Source organism: Pteropus medius, unplaced genomic scaffold (assembly GCF_902729225.1).
Source record: "Pteropus medius unplaced genomic scaffold, Ma_sr-lr_union100, whole genome shotgun sequence".
NCBI classification, from domain to species: Eukaryota; Metazoa; Chordata; class Mammalia; order Chiroptera; family Pteropodidae; genus Pteropus; species Pteropus medius.
The window spans coordinates 9,590,076-9,610,975 of record NW_024355990.1 but is presented as its reverse complement, the minus strand read 5'-3'; the positions used below and the strand labels follow the sequence as shown (position 1 = coordinate 9,610,975).

Here is a 20,900-nt window from a genome sequence, read left to right as displayed (position 1 = left end):
GTTAAGTCTGTGCCCCGCATCTTGCTATGCTCCCTGGCCCTCTCTGGAATCCCTCTTCCCGTTGAAAACAATCTGGACACCCGTGTTATGACCAGGAGGGGCTTCTGTGCTCAGGAAGGAGGTAAATTCGTAAGCCTGCTGGGCGCCCACAGGAGCAGGCCTCGGTGTCTTTCTGAGGACATTCTTTTCACATGTGAGCCTTTCTTGTGCTTGGGCAAGTCCGGTAGGGAACAACGCAGGACAGGTACAGAGTCAAGTAGCCGTGAAAATGGCATAATGGATATAATGTCTTACAGATAATTTAGGAGCCCAGTGTAAAATTTACCAATCCACTTTCTTTCCAAGAAATCCAAAGATTGTATATTCTTCACTATTATGATGGCATAAGCTATCACTTAACCTGAGAAAATAAGAGAGTCACTTTTCTAAGCTGAATTTTTTAAATGTTCACTAGAAGTACTCCAACATCTTTGATGCAGACTGTGCAAATGGCATAGTATCGCTTTATTAAAACAAAGAAAATACTTCCATGACCGAATGAATGTTACCAATATTCTACAGTGCCAGTCTGAGGGCCGGAAAAAAAAAATCCCAAGTGATCTCTTGACAACTGTAAAAACTGATGACTGCGTATATATGCACACGAAAGTGTCAACGGTGTGGTTTCGAAGAAAGGATTTCTTAATATAGAAAGAAAACATTACTAAGCTATTGCTACAGCTCACTAAGGGCTTCGCTATGGTTTCTTCAAGCAAGTGGAGACAATGATTTCTATTTAAATCTGAAAAATCCTGACTCAACTTTGTCGGTTAAAGGAAGGGAAACGCAGAAAGCTCAGAAACACCACAGATTAAAGTCTAGAGAGGGGATTTGGTGTTCCTGAGGTCACACACGCACACGCACACACACTTACTGCTTCCATAGACTTGGTCCAGTTGCTCCACGGAACTCAAAGAAAACAGCTTATAACCAGCTTTGGTTCCAATTGCTAGGGATCTGTGGGAGACAATGACAACCTGGGAATGGCATCAGGTACTGTGTTCCAGCCACACATCTGCCTGAAGACAAACACCCTTTTCCCCTCTACCCTCATAGGGGACAGATAAACATACAACCTCGGGTGCTTCCATATTTGATAACTTTCTACCTGGTGAGGCACACTTTGTCAGGTGGGCAGGTACAGTAAAAGGGACAAGGTCAAAGACCGCTACACACAAAAATGTGGAATGGTTAGGAGACCTGTTAACTTCTGGGACCTATCATCAAGTGAAATGTCAAACCTGCCAGAGACTGTGCCTTCCTAAATGGGCAGAAATAGGAAAAATGAAATGTTTAAGAATATTCATGATAGTGCTACCCCCAACAAAATTAGGGGTCTCCTGGTTGTTTGAGAAGTACTTTCCCAAGAGGTAAATAATTTTTTATTTCTTGATGATCTTTTTTTCTTTGATTAAAAAGGAAATACATGTTCCTAGCAGGCATGGTAGGCGAAATTTAATAGATGCTTTCTTTCATCACTTTCCATGAAAACATCCTGGACACTTTATACCAGCAGCTCTTAGCCCTGGATGGACACTTGGGAAGATTACAGAAAAAAAAAAAATAATATATATATATATATATATATATATATATATATATATGGATGACTGTCTACCCCTGCTCTCCCACCCTTGAGCTTTTTATTTAATTGGATTTTTCTGTTTGTCTGGTTTAGTTCAATTACTCTAATGTACAGCCAGGGTTGAGGACTCTGCTTTATACTAGGTCCCACAAAGTTAGCATCAACTAACAAACAAAACAAATGCTGAATGCTTATCTGGGACAATGTGGGCTAAAAAAACAAACAAACCTTGTTTTCTTAATTTTTCACTTTCAACCCATATACACAGAGTGTGAACCCAGGTTTCCATGACCTCAAGATGAAAGCAAATGAGTCCTTTTTGTTCAGCAGCTGGGAATCCCCTTCCGACTCGCTCCTGCTTTGCCTCCAAGGCCTGAGTGGTGAGCAGAACCCGACACAGGGCAATCTCAGAATAGCAGGCTGACCCTGAGCGCTTCCACCCTGGTAAAATGGGATGTCCGAGCTGAAAGGGACCTTAAAGTGGTCCTAAGTGGACCTAAAAATTAGCCCAACTTCTTCATTTAAAACAAATATCTGAAAAGATGAGATTTGCTCTTCACAGAGAAGCATAGACTAAAATAAGCAGCTTACTGCCACAAGCCTGAATGGCCACAGCTCTTGTTTCACTAGCCAAAAAAAGAGAAGGTCACATGATTGTCCCTGGGACAATTTTGCTCCCAACATTTGTTCTTCCCTGGGATACAGGGATAGGTGACTACAGTTAACTTTTAATCAGCAAGGTAGATGCTCCTGTTCCTCAGCTCTCCAGCCTGCCCCATGGTTCCACTGCTGTGTTAGATATTTGCATATGAGCAGCAGTGGCATCCAGACTTATAGCCTCAATGACGACAAACAGCTTCCGGAAAGGCAAGCCAGCAGCATCTTAAAACTTCAAAATGTACTCTATAGCGTTTACTACTTTTAAATTTTTTTCCATACAAACTTTTTCACATGGATGCATTTAGTTGGAAACCGAGATTTCTTAAGCTTGCAAGAAAGGATGTAAAATGTTACAACTAGAGTCATAATACTAACCAAAAGATGTGGCAATTTAAAATAATTTTCAAACATAAGCCTGGAACAGAAGAATGTTATAGATGAGAAAATGGCAGTGTGATCACTATTATGGTTTAAATGATTAATCGATGGCTATGAAAGCCTCTGAATCAAGGAATTCAGACTAAAATCTTATTTTATTCATAATGCCTTTCTGTAGGAAAAAAAAAATGTCTCATCACCTTCATGGGGGTAGGGCTTGGGACAAATATGTATCACCAATCTAATGAGAAAACATAACTGGTGTCTAGCACGGTGCCAAGCATGAACTGTGAGCATAGGAAACTGGTAATGGTTAGTTGTCTTCACTCACCTTCTCCAGAAATACCGATCTCAAATTCAGACTACAGTTATAAAAAAAGACACACTGATACTCCTAAAGTTACCAGTAAGGGGCTTGACTTATTTTAAATCCCAGTGTCATACCCTCTGTGGCTCAAAACAACTGACTGTGACAAAAACTTTTATTTATAGGTGAGACAGAGCTGTCCAGCAGAGCCTTCATCCAAGAAAAGAGAACTGACAGCAGGGCTAAGGAAATTAACTCTCCAAGCACCCTGCAGTTTTGAAAATAACATTCGTATCCAATTGCTATGAGAACTGGGACTTAACTAGAATAAAGATTAACATCACTTATAAATAATCTAATAAACAATGCTACAAAGCAGCATTTACAACATTTACTACTGATAAGCAGACTAACTCCCCTCCATAACCTGAGTTCAGTTGAGAAGGAAAACACCCAGGCATTTCAACAGCCATCCTCTCTTGCAAAATGTTTCTTACAAAACTTCAGAATTTTATCTACACTATCATTTTTGTAAACTGCGGGTCTTAACTGTGAGTGGATCCTAAAGACAATTTGGGGAGTAAAAAAGGGTTTAAAAAGAAAAAGAAAATACCAGAAGGTATCACACATAATGAGGGTAGACACCATTGTATGAATCACCTTTTAGTGATATTACATGTATATGGTATTGAATAATGTTGTAATATAAATTTCTTATTGTGGGTTGTGGTCAAGGAAAGCTTGAAAGTCACACATCTAACCAAGCTGTCCAGCGACCAGATTACCTGATTACACATCTTTTTTTTGAACAAAGGCATATTGTTTGCCACAGGGTGTTTTCAAACAGAAACACAAGAGGAATAGAAGCCAGAGTTGCTTATGGTACACCATGGCCTTAGTTATACCACTTAATGTTCAACATTAGCATAGCCGAGTCCCAGGCAGCCAAAGCACAAGTCTGAAGCTGAGTCCAAACAAGGGACACAACAGAAACTGGTACAGCAGGAAGTGGGAAACCGGGAAGAGGTCATCCCTGCCTGATGCTCTGGGTGCACATTCCAAAGAGATTATTCCATAAAGTCCCCATGGCTGGCTTCTAACAATTCCATGAGAAAGAGGGAAGGTAAAAGGTGTTTGCTTCTAAGGGATAGAATTCTCCAGATGTCTGAAAGACAGTTTAGTAACTCTCAGCTCTCTGGCCAAAGTCCAAATGTGAACATCAAGGTGAAACGTTAAAAACCCACTCTAAAAGCAACAGGGTGGAGCTGGTGCTCCTGGGAGAAGGCAGCCTGGGGCTGGGAAAGGACTCGTGGGCTGGGAGAAGGCGATCCGGCCTCGCTGAGTGGCGATGTGGAAACACAGCGAGAGGAATGGAAAGGTTTCTGACGTCCAGAGTGGGCAGGCCAGATGCCCAGCGCTGGGGCTGGGACAGGGGCTGGCCTGGCCGCAGGGATAGGCTGCCTCTTTGTCCGAGGCCCTGCCCAGATGCCACGTTGAGATGCTCAAGGACAAATGGGAAAGTTTTTCCTGTACTCCCATCTTCCTGGGCCCCAACTACCACGCCTTGGGTCTACTTGCAACTTGCCCCTTCCCTCCCGTCTCCTTTGTTTTGGCCTCTGCCTCTCCTTCCCCAGACCCCTACTTCGGTCATTATCCTCAGTCCCCTCACATTCCTTAGCTCTCTTCAGCCCCCTCCCCTGTGTAACTCTCTCCCTGTGCCCTAGGCCAGCCCCTCCTGGCTGTCCGCCCGCAACGCAGGTTGGGGGTGCCCAAAGCCCCTGCTGGCGGCGGAGGAGGGATGAGGAGGCGGCTACCAAGACCCCAACCAGTCCGGGACAACCCCAGCCGTCCCGCCGAGGCCCTCTTGGAGTGTAGGCCCGCGCCTCTCTTGCTACAAGTTGCCTACAGGACAACACCCCTGGTCACGACTTTCTGTCCCCCACCTCCCGACAAGGCAGGCGCCGCGGCTTACGTGCAGTCTTGGTTGAAAGAGAAACAGCTGAGCGCCCCCTCGACCCCGCCCGGGGGGCCGTCCGCGGCCTCGGCCTCCATGGGGGGCTCGACCCGAGGAAGCCGCAGCTCCGAGCCGGCGACAGCCACCTCAGCAGCCCGCTGGCGCCGGCTCTGCGGGCCGGGTGGCCAGCCCCGACTCCGCTCTAGCTCCGCCCCGTCCCCGCTTCGCCCCGCCCCTCCATGCCTCGCCCGGACCCCCTCCTGCCTGGCCCGCGGACCTGTGCAGCTGAGGGGGCGGAGTCCCCACTTCCGGCCGCCATTGGCCGTGAGCCCGTGCGCGGCTCAGCTTCAGCCAATTGGCGGCGGCTGTGGGCGGAACCGCCCCGCTGGAGACCCGCCCCCAATTTCGTGATCGCGGCTCGCCATTGGGCAGAGGCGTGTGACGCGAGTTGCAGGCCACGTGGTGGTGTTTTCATTGCCAGAGCCCCAGGCGAGCCCGGAGAAACGAAGAACGAGTGCAGCTGGGCCAGACCTGCTGGCTCCAGTCCCGCATCTGCATCGCGGCCGCCGCAAAGGGGACTAGCGGACGCGCTGGTTCCTACTCCACCCAACCCCTCATCATGTGTACGTCTTCGTCCATTAAACTCACAGAGGTTAGCAGATGGCGTTAGACGCCAAAGCCCCACCCTTCCGTAGAGTCTTCACGCTGCTTTGAGGAACGTTTCTAAAACGAGGACGCTAAGGCCAGACAGATAAGTTATCTTACCCATTGCACTGCCGTTGAGAATTACTCCATGCCAAGCACTGTGTTAACTATGTGTATTATGTCGTTGAATTCTTATAAAACTTTGTGAGGAAAGTATAATTATGTCCAATTTAAAGAAGAGGCACTGAAGCATGGAACTGCTAAACTTGTCCAAAGTAACACCATAAATGGCAGACTGTGGGCTTACCAAAATCCATGTACCGAACGACTCAGCTAGACACTATTTGAAAAAAAAAAACTATCTGAGCTGTAGCTGAAAAAAAGAAAGAAAATGTGTATAAGATGGCGTATTTTATGAAAGAGATAAAGTCTTGAATACAACACAATTCAAAACTCGCATAATTCCAGGTCACAAAGGGTCGCTCCTCCCAAGCTATAGCTATACTTTGCCCTGCAGAATTACCGGTACAGCTTATGAATCGTTAGCTATGCTAGCTTTGCATTTACTTAATTCCTGAAGAATTTTTAATTCATGCTTTTCAAAGTTTGAGAAGAAATGGTATTTTAATGATTGTTGTATTACAGCACTTCAAATTTATTTCATGGCGAAGCGTGCTCTCTCTCTCTCTCTAGATCCATATATATATTTGGACCTAGAATGGATGAGAGAACAGCACTATTTTGCTTAAGCTCTTCTGGTTAGAATTCGTTTTGGTTTTCTGAAATGCAAATATAACAGTGTCTTCTCTCAATGCTATCATTCTTTCTCTCAACTAATGTAAAAATAGTTCATCACATAGATCCATGCATGTTGATTGTGAGGTGTTGTATTAACCATCGTAAATGAAAACAGCTGCTGTTTGTATGCTTCACACCATCTTTGTAACATCTCAGATCAAAGGTGCTCCCACTCTCTGCTCCCAGCTTAGGCAAATGTTTAAGTCCTTCCTATTCTATTCAAAAAACCAAGAGTCTGGCATGCCAGGTGCCAGGTTGCTGGGAAAATTACACAAAGCGCCCAGAAGGTTTCTAAAGGCAGAAGTTATTTTTACCAAGAGTTTGGACTTTATGGGGTAGAGTTAGGAGTTGGCGTTAGCTTTTTAACAGGATCGTTTCATGATAAAAGTAGTGTTTCAGGCAGATAAACTCGGCCACATTGTGCAGAAGGGATTAGAAGGGGTAAAGCGTAGACTTGAAAAGGGTAAAAAGAAATGGGCAAGTTAACTTTAATATTTTAAAATTTAACTCAATATGGTAAAAATATCAATTTAATGGGTAATCGATGTAAAATTATTAATCAATTAATTTAGATTATTATTTTTTTTGTAGAAGTATTTAAAATCCAGTGTATCTTTTTCACTTACAGCATATCTCAATTCACACTAGTCACATATTGAGTGTTCATTTGACTGGCAGCTGTCTTGGTGCCTAGTGGAGTTTTGAGCCCATAAACCACAGGGCATGGTGACTGGTGGAAAAGGGGGAGTGGGAGGGGAGAAGCAGGAAGAATTAGAGTTCGTGCCATGGTTAAGAAAGGGGCAGCCCACTGCTGCTTTCAGAAAATAGACATCTGAGCAGGTATTTAGGAAGATGCATTTGGTTTCAGACATGTCTAGGTAACAGAACTAGATGCTCATTGGAATTAAGGTTCAGACCTAGAGATGCAGAGATGGAAGAAACCTGGTCATCTTCCTGACCCCACCCTTCCAATGAATGATCCTCCTTGTATGCTTCCTGCTGGATTCACAGTCCACCATCCACCACTGTCCATGTGAAAATAACATCTCTGGGCTGCCTCATCCGGTTTTATTTTTTCCCAAGGCAATACAGAAATCTGTATTTTTATATATAAATTTATATTTATAGAAATCTATATTTTATATAAACCTATCTTTTTATGTAAAAATTTAAAATGTTGACAACTAATTCTTATTTTTAAAAAATACCACATGGACCAAACTGAATACATCAGCTGGCTGGATGTGGTTTGTGCAGAGCCAGTTTATGACCTCTGTTAGAGGTGTAAACAGCCTCTTTGAGAGGCTCCACCCTCAAAAGAAAAATTCCCAGATGTCCATTCATATAAAGAACCAAGGAAAAGGTTATAAATACATTCAGAGGTGCTAAATCCATTTAATGTTAGGCTGATTTTTCTTTATTTACGTCCTAGTTCTAAGTTCTGTGGGAGTGGAAGCCCTTGATTTGAAAGTTGGGTTTATGGCATCCTAATCCTTCCGAATTTTTGGAACAGAAATTTCACTGCCAAATAACAGAAGCAAAAGATACTAGTGGGGAGGAGGAGAACGCGACACTTTACCGCAATGGGAACAAGATTTTGGCTTTTTCTCCTTCTTCCAACTGAAATTCCTAAGTGTCTTTCTTTTCCCAGACAAAATATCCATTATTCCTAGGAAAACAGTCAGCACAATCTTGAGAGAATAAAGCTGGGCTCTGGAACTCAAACATCCTTGGTAATACAAAATCGCAGGCTACAATTCAGCTCATGGGGAGACTTCCTGCTTGCATAACAATCAGGTTGTCATTTAAAAATGATGATTAGGGCATGCACAGGGCATTAACAGGGGAAGTTGGAAATGAGACATCCTGTCTGATGCAACCCTCATGTCACCCAACATGGTTGCCCATAATGTTCAACTGTCTATAATTAGAGTAACTACTAGGTGAGCAAATACCACTCCTGTCCCCTTCTTCTCTTTATAAAACCTATTCTATTTTTATAAAATCAGGTCACAAGAAATAATCTCCTTTTTCTTTCCCAATGTGTTTGAACACTCAGAACCCGTGCTGAGAAAGAGTCAACCCTTAATGGACAAGCAGGTGGTAGTACTTTGAAAAAAGGGCCTGGGGACAGTAGAGAATAGGTCAGTCTTGGGGGTGGTGGAGGGGGATGGGTGATGTGTCACAAGGTGAAGAAAGCTCAAGGCATCAGCCCGACCGTTCTAGAGTCAAAGGGGAGGGGTTGGACTATGGGGTGATTTTTTGGAAAAGGAGATGGTCCCCTGAGATTGGCAAACAGGAAGTCCCTAGCCAGAGGTATGGCCGAACAGGCAGGCACATTCTGGCTTTTATGTTTCTAAGTATGGGCACAGTCCATGGGGAGAGCATGGCTGCAGTGAAGACACAGCCCCTGTTATGTGCCGTTGCTCCTCAAACACAACCATTATTTCTGGTTTTATTGATTTAAAAGGGGGGGAAGGCAGGGGGCAAAAGCCAACAACCATTCTAACATTTCTTGATTTCTACATTTCCTCTCAAAAGTAAGAGACAGTGATATTTCACCGAAGAGTGAACTGGTGTCTTTGTCTTCATCCTTTTCCTACATCTGCCTTATTTTTGCTTCCAGAATAATTCCTAAAACCCCAAAGCAAATGACAAGTTTTCTACAAACACTTGCTGATCGGCTGATATCCACAAAGACAGTAGCCGTCCATCTGTGCGTTTGCAGACGGACCTTGAGCTAAGGATCTGTTATTCCAGACAATGTAGAGAGGTTCAATCATGGAGTTTCTGTTTTCTGGGACATCTTAATTAAAATCAGCTGAGGTTACAGAGAGGGTTCAGCCAATTACCCTGACATAAATTTTAGAGTATGATTATAGGTGATACTTGGAAAACAAAGTTTTATAGAAAGCTTGGATACATCTTTTCATTTAATGCTCCCTACATCTGTCCTGTTCAGCAGGTTTTATCCCCAGCACGCAGCCCCATAAACCAAACTGGAGAGTTGTTGGGTAAGTAGCTAAAGCTCATAGGGCAGTCTGTGATGGATATGTAGTTTGCACTCAGGCCCCTCCACCGGGCTCCCAGTTCACCATTCCATGCTGCCTCTCAGACTGCAGTGGCTCAAGCCTAGAAATAGAATTGGCGTCTTAACCGGTACTTCATTCTATACAGGGACAGAGGCAAGGGGTGGAGAGAAAGAGGCAGTATTGTGTCAAGAGGCCGGCAGGCCAAGCGCAAGGCAGAGGGCATGGAGTCTTGCAGCTTTTCAAAGGGGATTAAAGCTTTGCGGTATTACTGGAAGTATTTGAAGACATCTTTTGCTCCCAAGCAAAAGGTTAAGCTGCCCATATGGGCCGGTTTGGCTAGTTAGTAAGTGGTGCCGTGCCGTACGACTCTGGATTTCTTCCTCATCTAGAGAAACGATGTAGGGAGTGGTATTCATTCCTCAGAATCCTTCACCTCTGGGGAGAAAGTGGGCGTAAAAGCCTTAAAGGGGCTGGGAAGAGGGCGAAGAATCCCACAATTCTTGGTGAACAGTGCCATCTAGTGGCTCATGCTATCTAGTTCCAGGCTGGTGGGTGGACCTTGGAGGAAAGGCGGGCTTGAGTGAGAAATGGAGCTGGTCCTCTGGTCTGGACGAAGAGCCCCCGAGGTTCTCTGTGTGTTCTCTCAAAACCTCTTTACTGTCTATACGTGGGAAACCCAGAGGCCTCCCTCACTACTTCCTCTGCTGGAGGAGAAGCCGGAGAGGGGTTTCCGTATTCATTCATTTGACGATTTTTTATCAAGTGCCTCTTATTCTCCCACCATGGTTCCAGGTCCTGGGAATGTACCACGAGACAAAATAAATAAAAATTCCAGCCTATATGGGCAGAGAGACCATAAACAAGAAAAATAAAATGCAGAATATCTGAGGCAGCTAAAGCAATAAAGGGGGTGTTCCGAAATATTGGGGAGAGTGTGGATTTTAGATAGAGTGGGCGGGGCAGGCCTCCCTGGAAGGCTTCATTTGAACGAAGACCTGAAGGGAACAGGTTATGCAGCCACGTGAGGGGAAAGCGGTCTGAGCAGAAGGAGCACAGGTGCTCATGGAACATTGGAGGGAGAGGAGGGGGAGGATAAACAGGAAAAGAGGTCAGTCTGGTAATGCTAGGGGCAGGGAGTGACGTTGTGACTTATATTCGAACAGAATCACTCAGGCAGCTGTGCTGAAAATCAGTTGAAGGTGTCTTGGGGGCTTCGCAGTTTTCCTTAGCATGTTAAAAGCCCAACCTTATATTTACTTAACGTCATTTAACAAGTACTTCCCAGGCTTATTTAGAACTTTGTCTTCCAGGATCACCCACTAACTCCTTGTGGGGCCTGACAAAGTGAAAATCATCCCGATCAGCAGAGCGTTATGTTCCTGACGGTCATAAACAAAGCCAGCACGAGGCCAACAGAAAACAATGTTGTTCCCAAGGCCACACCACAGCTGCAAAATGACTAACGCTGAGTGCCTAATTCTTTCTTGTCAATGCCTTCCCCAGACTCGATCCATTCTCTTACCTCCTAAACAAAGATTTCTGAGCTACCCGATTATTAAACTGCTCACTTCGTGACCAGCTCCAACCCTGACCTGATTCTCGTTTTTCATGCCCTCTCCACTTTAGAATCACTTAGCACAAACCCAGACCCTACAAAAAACCCCTGCCCACCACCTCTTACCGAGACACCCCATGGGTCACACACCCTTGCCGCAGTAAGTTAAAACTAACATCGATTGGGTGAGCCTGATGGTCTTTACTTGCAGGTGTTTTCAGGCCCCATTGCTCCGTAGGACAAAGTTTAAGAAAAGCTAGACCAAATGATTACTTCCTACTCTAAAATTCTGTGAGCGCATAGCTGAGACACTGCACCCTGCTGAAAATGTCCTGTGTACCAATTGGAAAACAGTGTATGATGAACCAAAAGGGTGAGGACTATTGTCGAACATTTTTAAAGTAGGAAGTGTGTATTATTTTTATAGGTTGCCTCTCATCTATCTGGTCCCCCCTGATGTTAACATTTTTGGCTAAACATTTGTGCAGTGGGCCCTCTTGGCTTGATCAGAGTGCCATACTCTTCCCTCCTACCCTGGGCCTCCCTGGACTTTTCGGCAAGATACGGATGCCCAGAGAAAGACCAGATTGGTTCTAGGCTAAACAATGCACACTTCCTCAGCACAACTCATGTGAGCAATGATGATCCACAAAATCGGACTTGTAGCTTAGAAATCTCGTGTGGCAGCAGAGGTAGAGGCTGTAGGAGATAGATGGGAGGTAGTGGCAGAGACCAGGTGGGAGGCTGGCACATCAGTCCAGGTTAGAGATGATGAGACCTGGACACAGATGATACCTGGGGGATGGAGGGAGAAGCTGTAGGACTCAGTGACCTATTGGACGGAGACATGAGGAAAGACAGGTCAGCGTGCAGAGTGGCTGCCAGTGGCTTCTTAGTGGAAATGAAGTGGTGTCATTGGTTACCCAGATTTCACTAGCTCTTGCCTCTACCTTCTGCGGGACATTCAGCTCCCTTCAAAGCCTTCTCCGGCAACTACTGGAAGCCCTGGCAATGTCTCATCCATGCAGGGACCTGCTTTATTGGATACGACCAAATGCATGTTTGTCCCTGCCAATGGAGGCCGTTGAGGGTGATGTCTCATTACCGCTAGGACTACAGTGTCCATTGTGACAACACCAATACTTTTTTCTGCTTTTATCGAAACAATCATTTTTGTTTTCTCCATTCTTATGTTAATGTGGGCAGTTGACCCCCATGTCCCAGGCACTGGGCAGGTAGGTGGGATTGAGAGAGAGATCCAGAATCATTTGTGAGGAGGTAGTAGCTGAAGCCACCAGAAGAGGTAAGAGGTAATGGAAAATGTGTCACTTGGTGAAGAACTGGAATGAAATGTCCTGGTTGATGTTTTGAGTATTCCTTTAAGTCTAGGAACACTGTCACAAAGGATAGCGGCATGCGTGCTGAGCCCGCTGCAGTGGCCGAAGTCAGCCCCGAATTTCCGATGCGTGAGAACCTCCATTATAAATGGAAATGCAAACCGGCAAATGCTCATTGGCCAAAACCAAATGCGCCAGTTTATTTTGATTCCTATTATTCACGTGATCTCCTGTTTTCCTTATTGATGGCAAATAAAGCGTGAGGAACAAAAAGCCGGCATGTCTTCCAAAAACATGACAGAGTTTTCACTGCTGCATATCTGAAGGGGGCGTGATTTATGTAGACTTTTTATTATTTCTCTGAGGTCAGAAATGTCCGTTGGCAGGTTTTTAATTTTTTTATGGAAGTTGGGTTCCAGAGGCTCTTTAAGAGCCTATAGGAAAAATATCAAGTGGACAAGATATATCTTCAAGTATTGAAAGTATCTATTTCTTAGGCCCTCAGTCCCTCTTTCTCTGTTTTGTCCCCAGCAATCTGTCCCCACCAGTGGCCGTTTGAGTTATCCTCTGTCTACAGATGACCCCCGTCTGACCTCACTCCCTGGAGTACTGCCCGCCTCTGACTCCCATCCCAGAGCCCATCAACACTTCTGCCCGCGTTCCTGGTGGGTTCTTTCTCCTGAGCTCTTGAAAGAATCCTGCTTTAGCAACTCCCAGGGGCTGACGGGAGAGTTGTTTTTTTTAAGAAGAGATTTATCTTGCACCAAAGGCAGGAATCACTTATTTTGTACCATTTTATGCATTGACTATGTGCATGGCAGACTGTTATTATCTGTCCTTCTTTTCTTCCAATCCATGAACATAGTATAGATTCTTAGGTCCTCTTGACCTAAGTGTGTAATTTCCCATGACCGCATAGCCCCCAGTTTCTTCCACTTCTGGGGTTCTTATAACATTAGCCTATGTACTTCCTTCAAATCAGTTATTAAGGCCTGAAACTATCTCATTTGTTTATTGTTTATGTGTTTACTGTCTATTTTCTCCATCTAGAAGGTAAGGTTTATGAGGGCAGGGTCTTGTGTGTCTTCTCCCAGCATCTAAAATAATGCTCGACCACATAAAACCAGCCCATAAAATATTTGCTATCTAACTTACAGAATCAAGCACTTAAAAATCATACAAATATTAGCTTTCCATTAACTCATAAGTGTCATATTTTTTGCCTCTCTTGGAAAATGATGTCCAAATTTAATTAGTATTAATATCAAATGTCAATTAACTATAGAGTATTAGTGGCTCTTGAGGGGAGGCACTGTTTCACATTTTTTTGAATCTCTTTAGTGTCTGATTAATAGAAGGCAGCTGGATTCTCAAGGCTGCTTCTGCATTCAATCTGTGGTGATATCACACATCATACAGCCTTCAGAAAAACCCCACTGTGCACCTGTGAGAGAATAGGAGTGAAAAAAGCAAATAGCCTCTTAGTATTGTTTTGAAAATAGTTTTGTCTGCACAGATGCCCCAGAGGTTCTTGGGTAGACTCAGGCATCCCTGAAACACGTTCCGAGGACAAACGATGACTATTAATGGGAAGAAATACTTTTCTTTGCCTTTAAACTACATCACCTTTAAACACCATGCGTTCCTCTTCAACATCCTTTGCTTAGCTCAATATTAAAATGTGTTTGTATTCCTCAAGACTATGTCATTGCCAGAGGTGGCCAAGATGCACAGCAAGTGTTGAGTGATAGAAAAGCAAACCAAAAGTTACTGATTTGTTGCACTCAGACACATCCACACAAAAATAAAAACAATAATAAAACGTGTGCCTTTACTGAGCATGTGTTAAAGACTCCGTATTTTCTAAAGATTATCTCTATTATTTATAACAACACTCCCAGGTAAGTATTATTAGCCTCATTTCACAGACAAATAGAAACTCAGAAAACTTGAACAATATATTCAAGGTCACCAAGCTAATAGTGATAGAGTGGTGACTATCACACTCAAGTCTCTGCTACTCCAAAGACATGCACCTTTTACCACCAAACGCTAGTTCTACCACAACATGGCGGGGGTGGGGAGATGGGAAACTGAGCACAACGAAAGTCCATCGTACAAATTAACCTTGTTGTTTTGTGCAGATAAATCACGGAATCAGAAAATGTGGTTCTTTTCCTCTCAGTGATATGTATTAAAAAAAAAAGTCAATGCATTTTTTTTCTGATTGAAAAGCAATACACCTACAACAAAAGATCGAAGAATAGCAAAATATCCATCAATAGAAGATAGGTTACGTTAATCGTGGTTGATCTGCAAATGGAACGCCATGTAGTCGTTGAAAGAATGAGGCAGCTCTGTGGGTAGTGACATAGGACTCTCTCTGAGATATGTTGTGATATGAAAAAATAAGGAAGCATAAGGCCTATTTCTATTAAAAATGTATGTATGACTGTGCACGTGTAACTGGTTTCTCACATGAACTCAGTGGAGGGATAAACCGGAGACTGTTTATTTTTCTATACTCATAATTACGTAATTACAGAAGTTATGGTGTGGGCAAATCCCCTAAGATTTCAGGTCGTTCCGGAGAGTAGAAAACGTCTCCATCAAAGCCAATTCAGAACCCTGAGCTGCTCTTTCCTTCTTTCCCTCTTTTCCCACCTTCTCTTTTTCACTGCATCTCCGTCTTCCCCTGAGCGGGGGCTGGGGGATGGAGTTAACGAGAGAGCAGAGAGGTCTTCATCAGTGACACCCTTGTGGTTCCTTCTTGCCTCGCTCTCTCTCACCCATTAGGGCAGCTCTCCAGACGTCTCCAGAAGACTGTCTCTCTCATGGGTCCCCTTTGTGCTTATTCAGAGACTTCTCATGGGACCTTCTGCACTGCCTCGTTCCTGATTTGGGTAACCTCTTGTGGCTTCCCTCCTCGGCTTCTTCCCCCAGTGCCCAAGCACAGCCTTTTCTTTCTGTTGCACTGGCAGGTGGCAGGTGGGACCCTCGGAGATGGCTCCAGCCTTGGCGACTCCTGCAGCCTTTGTTACTCCAGGAGCTTAGGAATCCTCACCTTGCTGTGGCTGGAGGCGAGACTTCTCCAGCGCTACTTCTCGCCCCTCTCCCTGCTGCTAGGGAACAGGCAGAGGCTCTATGTTCACGACCTTCCCTCCCACATTCCAGGGGACACGGGCCAAACTCCTAAGAACTTTTCTGCCCTCACTGCTCAGACTCACAGGGTGGAGCCTGTGAGTCTTTACAGCACAACAAAACTACCAACCAGGGCCGGAGATGTAATTTGCAGGTAAAAATGGAAACGCTGGTCCCTTTGTTCAAGGCACTCAAATATAAAGCTTTTTCTTAAAAATATTTTCTTGCTACAAAATGTAACGAGAGTGAGAGAGATACCTACATTTCAATTACAAATTGCAAAAAATAACATTTTGGGGTCATAATTTTTATAACGCGATAATTTGTTAATGTGATATCTTGATCGATCATTAGGTTTTTCTGGCTCACTTTTCTGCAAATTCATTCATTAGACCATTAAATTTTATACTCTTAGTAACTTTATTTTTAATTGATGTAATTGAAAATGTCAGCTGCTCTTGGCAAACGTCAGATTGTAAATAAGTTTTAATTTGGAGAAGGATTAATCTGAGGATACAAGTTTTGGTTTCTCGTATGAAACAAGTTACAAGAGAGATCGGAGGAAACAAAAACATCACACTACAAATTTACATGGAAACTTAAATTCAGACTTACACAGAACTGATTAGAATGAAGAGAAAGAACTGTCGATCTAGCTGTTGATCTAGCTGTTGATCTAGCTGTTGATCTATCCGTCAATCTGCCAATCAATTGCCCTCTCTCTCCTGGATGTGCATAGTTGATTTCCAGAAAGATGGAGAGAAGCTGGAAACAGTGGTTTCCAGGTTTCTTCTCATTCCCAATGGCTTGGAGATTAGGGGGAACGGAGTGGGAAGGCGCTTACTCTTTATTCGTATAATCTGCCGCTGTTCGGCGTTTTAAACACAAGCACGTATTAGTTGTTCAGTTTAAAAACTTGTTAACAGGAAAAGGAACTCTTCGAGAAAGAAATACAATGTTGCCTCACAATCTCAGTATTCAGCTGCTCATTGGTAATGTCTTGATGGTCACTGATCTTTCTAAAACCATTAAATATATTTTTATATTTATTTTAAATTATACATAGCTATATATAGTTCAGCATCTTCAATTCAGCTGAAAAATGTTAAGCCTGGAACATTTCCAAATTTGGAGCATTAAATCAGATCAACTCTGTTTTTTCCTGGGCTAAGTTTTTGGAAAGGTCAGCTGTCATTTTTGTGGTGGTTTTTAAAAAGATGAGCTTTGCTTTCTTAACGAATGACAAGGATGCCGACAGAAGGTTACTTCCTGCGTTGGACATCCCGTGCATGTGCCCAAGCTGAGGGCTGGGTGGCTTTGACAGCAGGGCCCCAGGGGCCTGCCTGATCTCCGGCTGCCTGATGTCACACATAGTGAGAAGGCTGGCAGCAGGCAGGCAGGGCTGCCTCCGGTCCCGTGATGAAAGATCAGCAGAGCAGGATGTCAGGTGGTGCCTCTCACAGCTCCCCATCAAGGTTTCTCAGTTTATCAAATAAAAACCAGAGAACACCGACGCTTAAAATCAAAACACTCGATTTTTTTCCCATTTGCTTATGTAATTAAAACACTTAAAATCTTTAAAATTTATGAAATCTAAGTTGGATTTATTTCTACAATGAAAGGAAGGTTTAACATTCAAAAATTAATTAATACATTTAATGTAATTTTAACATATTAATGGATGAAGGGAGAAGACATAATCTCAATAGACCTCATAGTGGATTGATAAATTTCAAATTCATTCATGGTAAAAATTGTCAACCAGCTAGGCGTAAAAGAGGACTTCCTTAACCAAATAGAAAGTATCTACCTAAAACTTCTACCAATAGCATACTCGTTGCAGAAACATGGCAAGAATTTCCTTGGAGTCAGGTCTGTGTACCGTGTGTCTCTACAGAGCAATTAAATAGATGACTTAAGTCTTCATCTGTCGATAAAATTTCAAGAAACATAATATTGAGTAAATAAAGGAAGCAGAAGGATATGCACAGGGTGAAACATTTCCAAAAGTCTTGCTTTAGCTTCAGCCCAGCCAGTTTGATACACATTCTCTTTGTTGCTGCTAAGGTCTAAATATTTTCTAATTTCCATTATGGATGGATACACACACACACACACACACACACACATACATCACATACATACATATATATATATATATATATATATATATATACACATACACACATATTTAAAGGAATATTTAAAATTTATAAACATATCACATTTGTTTTTGTTGATATATTTAAGGTTGATTTCGAATTTTAGAGAACATGGTGGCGTGACATTGATTTTTGGGTTGCTTGATTTTACTTGACTCCTACCTCGCAGCCTAATGCGTACACGTGTGTGCGCATATGTGTGTGTGTGGCCGGGTCAATTCTGATCAGCCTTCTATGGTGTTGAAAAATAATATAAGTGCACTAATTGTTGGATGCAGAGCTCTCTGCATATAGCCATTAGATCAAATTTTTCAATTACATTGTTAAAAACTTGTATTTTCTTGCTAATATTTTGGGTTAATCAAACAAATACTAGGAGATAGTAGGTTAAAAATCACTCACTATGGCCGTGAATTGTTGTCACATTCTGTTTAGCAATACCAGGTATTTGTAGCTGGAAGGATCTCAGGATATCTAGTCTGTCACATTGGGGAGAGTAGAAGTCTCCATTTTTCACTTTCTTAATTGTAAGAGATGTTTTTTGGAATAGATAATATGTGCACAAGTTCAAAATTCAAAAGTGCTGAAAGGCATATAGAAAATAAGTCTCTGCTCCTCCTCTGGGCTGTGCCCACCCTGCTTCCCTCCCTGGCGGCAACCACTCTTATTAGTTTCTTAGGAATGTTTCCAGAGATTGCCTGTCTGCCTGTCCATCTGTCTGTCTGCCTCTCTCCTTTTCTTCTATGTCAACACAAATGTTAACACTCCACATTGACTGTTCTTGGTTCTCTACCTTGTTTTTAATCCTTTAGAGGCGTTCAGTGGAGAATCTCACCACGTTAGAACATTTAGGGTTGGTTCATCTTTTGAATGGCTGAATTTTCCATGGTGAGGAAAAAAATATATAAACTATATCTTCATATATTATATACCATTATATATTCTATATTATTATATATCTTTATATATTATACATACGTTATTTAACCACCCCATGTTAATGGATATTTGTAGTGTTTCTAATGAATGTTCTTGCACTTATATCATCCTTGAACACTCATAGAAAAAATTTCTATGACAGGTCAGAGGTATGAGTATCTTATTTTTTTTTCTGGATGGCTAGCCAAATGTCTCAATATAATTTACTGAGTAATTCATTTCCCCCTCATCTATTTTAAACGCCATCTTTATTATAAGTGAAATTTCGATATGTGTGTGAGTCTAATTTGGTACTTCCTACTCTGAACCCCTGATTTGTATGTGTGTGTATTCATGTGCCATGCTTTGTCATATATTTGTAGCTGGAGGGGCAGTTCCCCCTCATTAGTTTCTAGACTATTCGCAATTACACATTTTTTCCATTCGAGCCTTGGAATTAGTTTGCTTTTGCAAAACAAAATCAGGCAAAGCATAAAACAAACAAAAATAGAAAACTTTGTATATTTTATTAAATTTATAAATTTATTTAAGGGACATCAACACCGTTGTTTTGAAATGCTGTACCTTTCCATTTGTTCGAATCTTCTTTTGGATCCTTGAGTGACGTTTCTAGTTTTCCCATGTGGAACTGGCATGCTTCTTGTTAAGTGTATTTATTCATATCTGTGTCACATTGGTTCATATATTTTCAGGCCATGTGGTTATGTACAAGCGCAGAATTTTTATATCTTCTCAGGAAATTGCTCCTTTGTCATTATGTAATATCTTTATTTCTAATACTGTTTTGTCTTAGATACTGTTTCACTTCCAATATTAATATGGTTATAGTTTTGGCAAATATTTGCCTAATATCTCTTTTCCCATTTTTGCTTTCAACTTTTCAATGTCATTTTAGGTATACCTCTTTTTTTTTTTTTTAGATATTATTGACATATAACGTTATATTAGTTTCAGATGTACAACATAATGATTTGTTGTTTGTATGTATTATGAAATGATCACCACAATCAGTCTAGTTAACATCCAGCACTACACATAGTTACATTTGTGTGTGTGTAATGAGAACTTTTAAGATCCAATCTCTTAACAATTTTCAAATGTGCATTGGTATTATTAACTATAGTCACCATGCTGTATATTATATCCCCAGGATTCATTATTTTATAATTGGAAGTTTATATATACATTTTGACCTCCTTCACCCATTTTGCCCACCCCACACCCTCTGCCTCTTTCCACTGCCAATCTGTCCTCTGTATTTACGAATTTATTGGTTTTTTTTCTCTTTCTTTTTCGAGATTCCACATATAAGTAGGATCATACGGTATTTGTGGTATTTGTCTTTCTCTTTCTGACTTAATTCATTTAGCATAGTTGCCTCAAGTTTCATCTGTGTTGTCACAATGGCAAGATGTCTTTTCTTTGGCTGAATAATATTCCATTGTATGTATCCGCACACACCCACACACGCGCGCACACACACGCACATGTGCGCACACACACACGTATTTTCTTTATCCGTTCATCCATGGATAGACACTTAGGTGGCTTCCATGCCTTCGCTATTGTTAATAATGTTGCAATGACAGAAATGGAAATGTTTTTTGAGTTAGTGATTTTGTTTTCGAGGTAAATACCCAGAAGTTGACTTGAAGGCTCATATGATAGTTCTATATTTAATTTTTGGGGGAACCTCCATATTGTTTTCCACAGTGGCTGCACCAATTTACCCAAGAGATATCATTATCCTGGGACTTTTTAAAAATGTTTATTTCTCAGTTCGAAGGTTCCCAGACAACCTATCTTACGATACACTTGAAGCCTAAACCCACTCGCAATACAGGCTGAAGGTTTTAGTTCCTCAGGGGAGAGTTTCTGTCTTACCCATGACTCAGAAGATGTAGAGAAGCGCCCTTGTCTTCTTGAGCTGTTGGGTAGTTTCCTACCTGTTTCCTGTGGTGGTAGAGCTTCAAAGACCTCGGTTTTATGTGGGGTCGTAGTTTCAACTTCCTGTCTCTTGTGGGTCCAAGGCTTCATCTCCTATGTCTACATAGGCAATAAATCTCAGCCTGTCATTTGCCAAGTCTAACAGCCATGTCTCTGCCTCCAGCTGCATCAGCTCACGCTCTTACAAGTCTGGATTTCAGTGCCCTTTTTGTTTGTGCTTTTTATCTGCCATGTTTGCCTTTGCCATGTTTCTGGCTCCTGAGGTTTCCCTTTCTTCCTTGAAAGCTTAGTTATGCATTAAAAACATTGTTATATTTAACTCGAATTTTCTGAGCGATGATAACCAGACATTTTCCTCTTTATTATAGACTCCCAGCTTGATAGTTACTCATCTATCTAGCTGTTCATTCATTTATTCATG

At 42.4% G+C, this 20,900-nt stretch overlaps 1 protein-coding gene across 2 annotated transcripts in view; it reads right to left on the bottom strand.

Moving 5' to 3' along the window:
* The window catches only part of WIPI1 (WD repeat domain, phosphoinositide interacting 1), a 29,135-nt gene extending 24,011 nt beyond the window's left edge, over nucleotides 1–5,124 (bottom strand). Inside the window, exons 1-2 of one of the 2 annotated variants that reach the window (XM_039859202.1) lie at nucleotides 4,942–5,124; nucleotides 914–996 (exon numbers count right to left, since the gene is read on the bottom strand). In XM_039859202.1, the coding sequence (XP_039715136.1) occupies nucleotides 914–996; nucleotides 4,942–5,021 (163 nt within the window). In that variant the 5' untranslated portion in view covers nucleotides 5,022–5,124. The remainder of the gene's footprint in view (nucleotides 1–913; nucleotides 997–4,941) is intronic. The other variant, XM_039859203.1, reaches the window with a different exon arrangement.
* Between the last annotated feature and the right edge of the window lie 15,776 nt (nucleotides 5,125–20,900).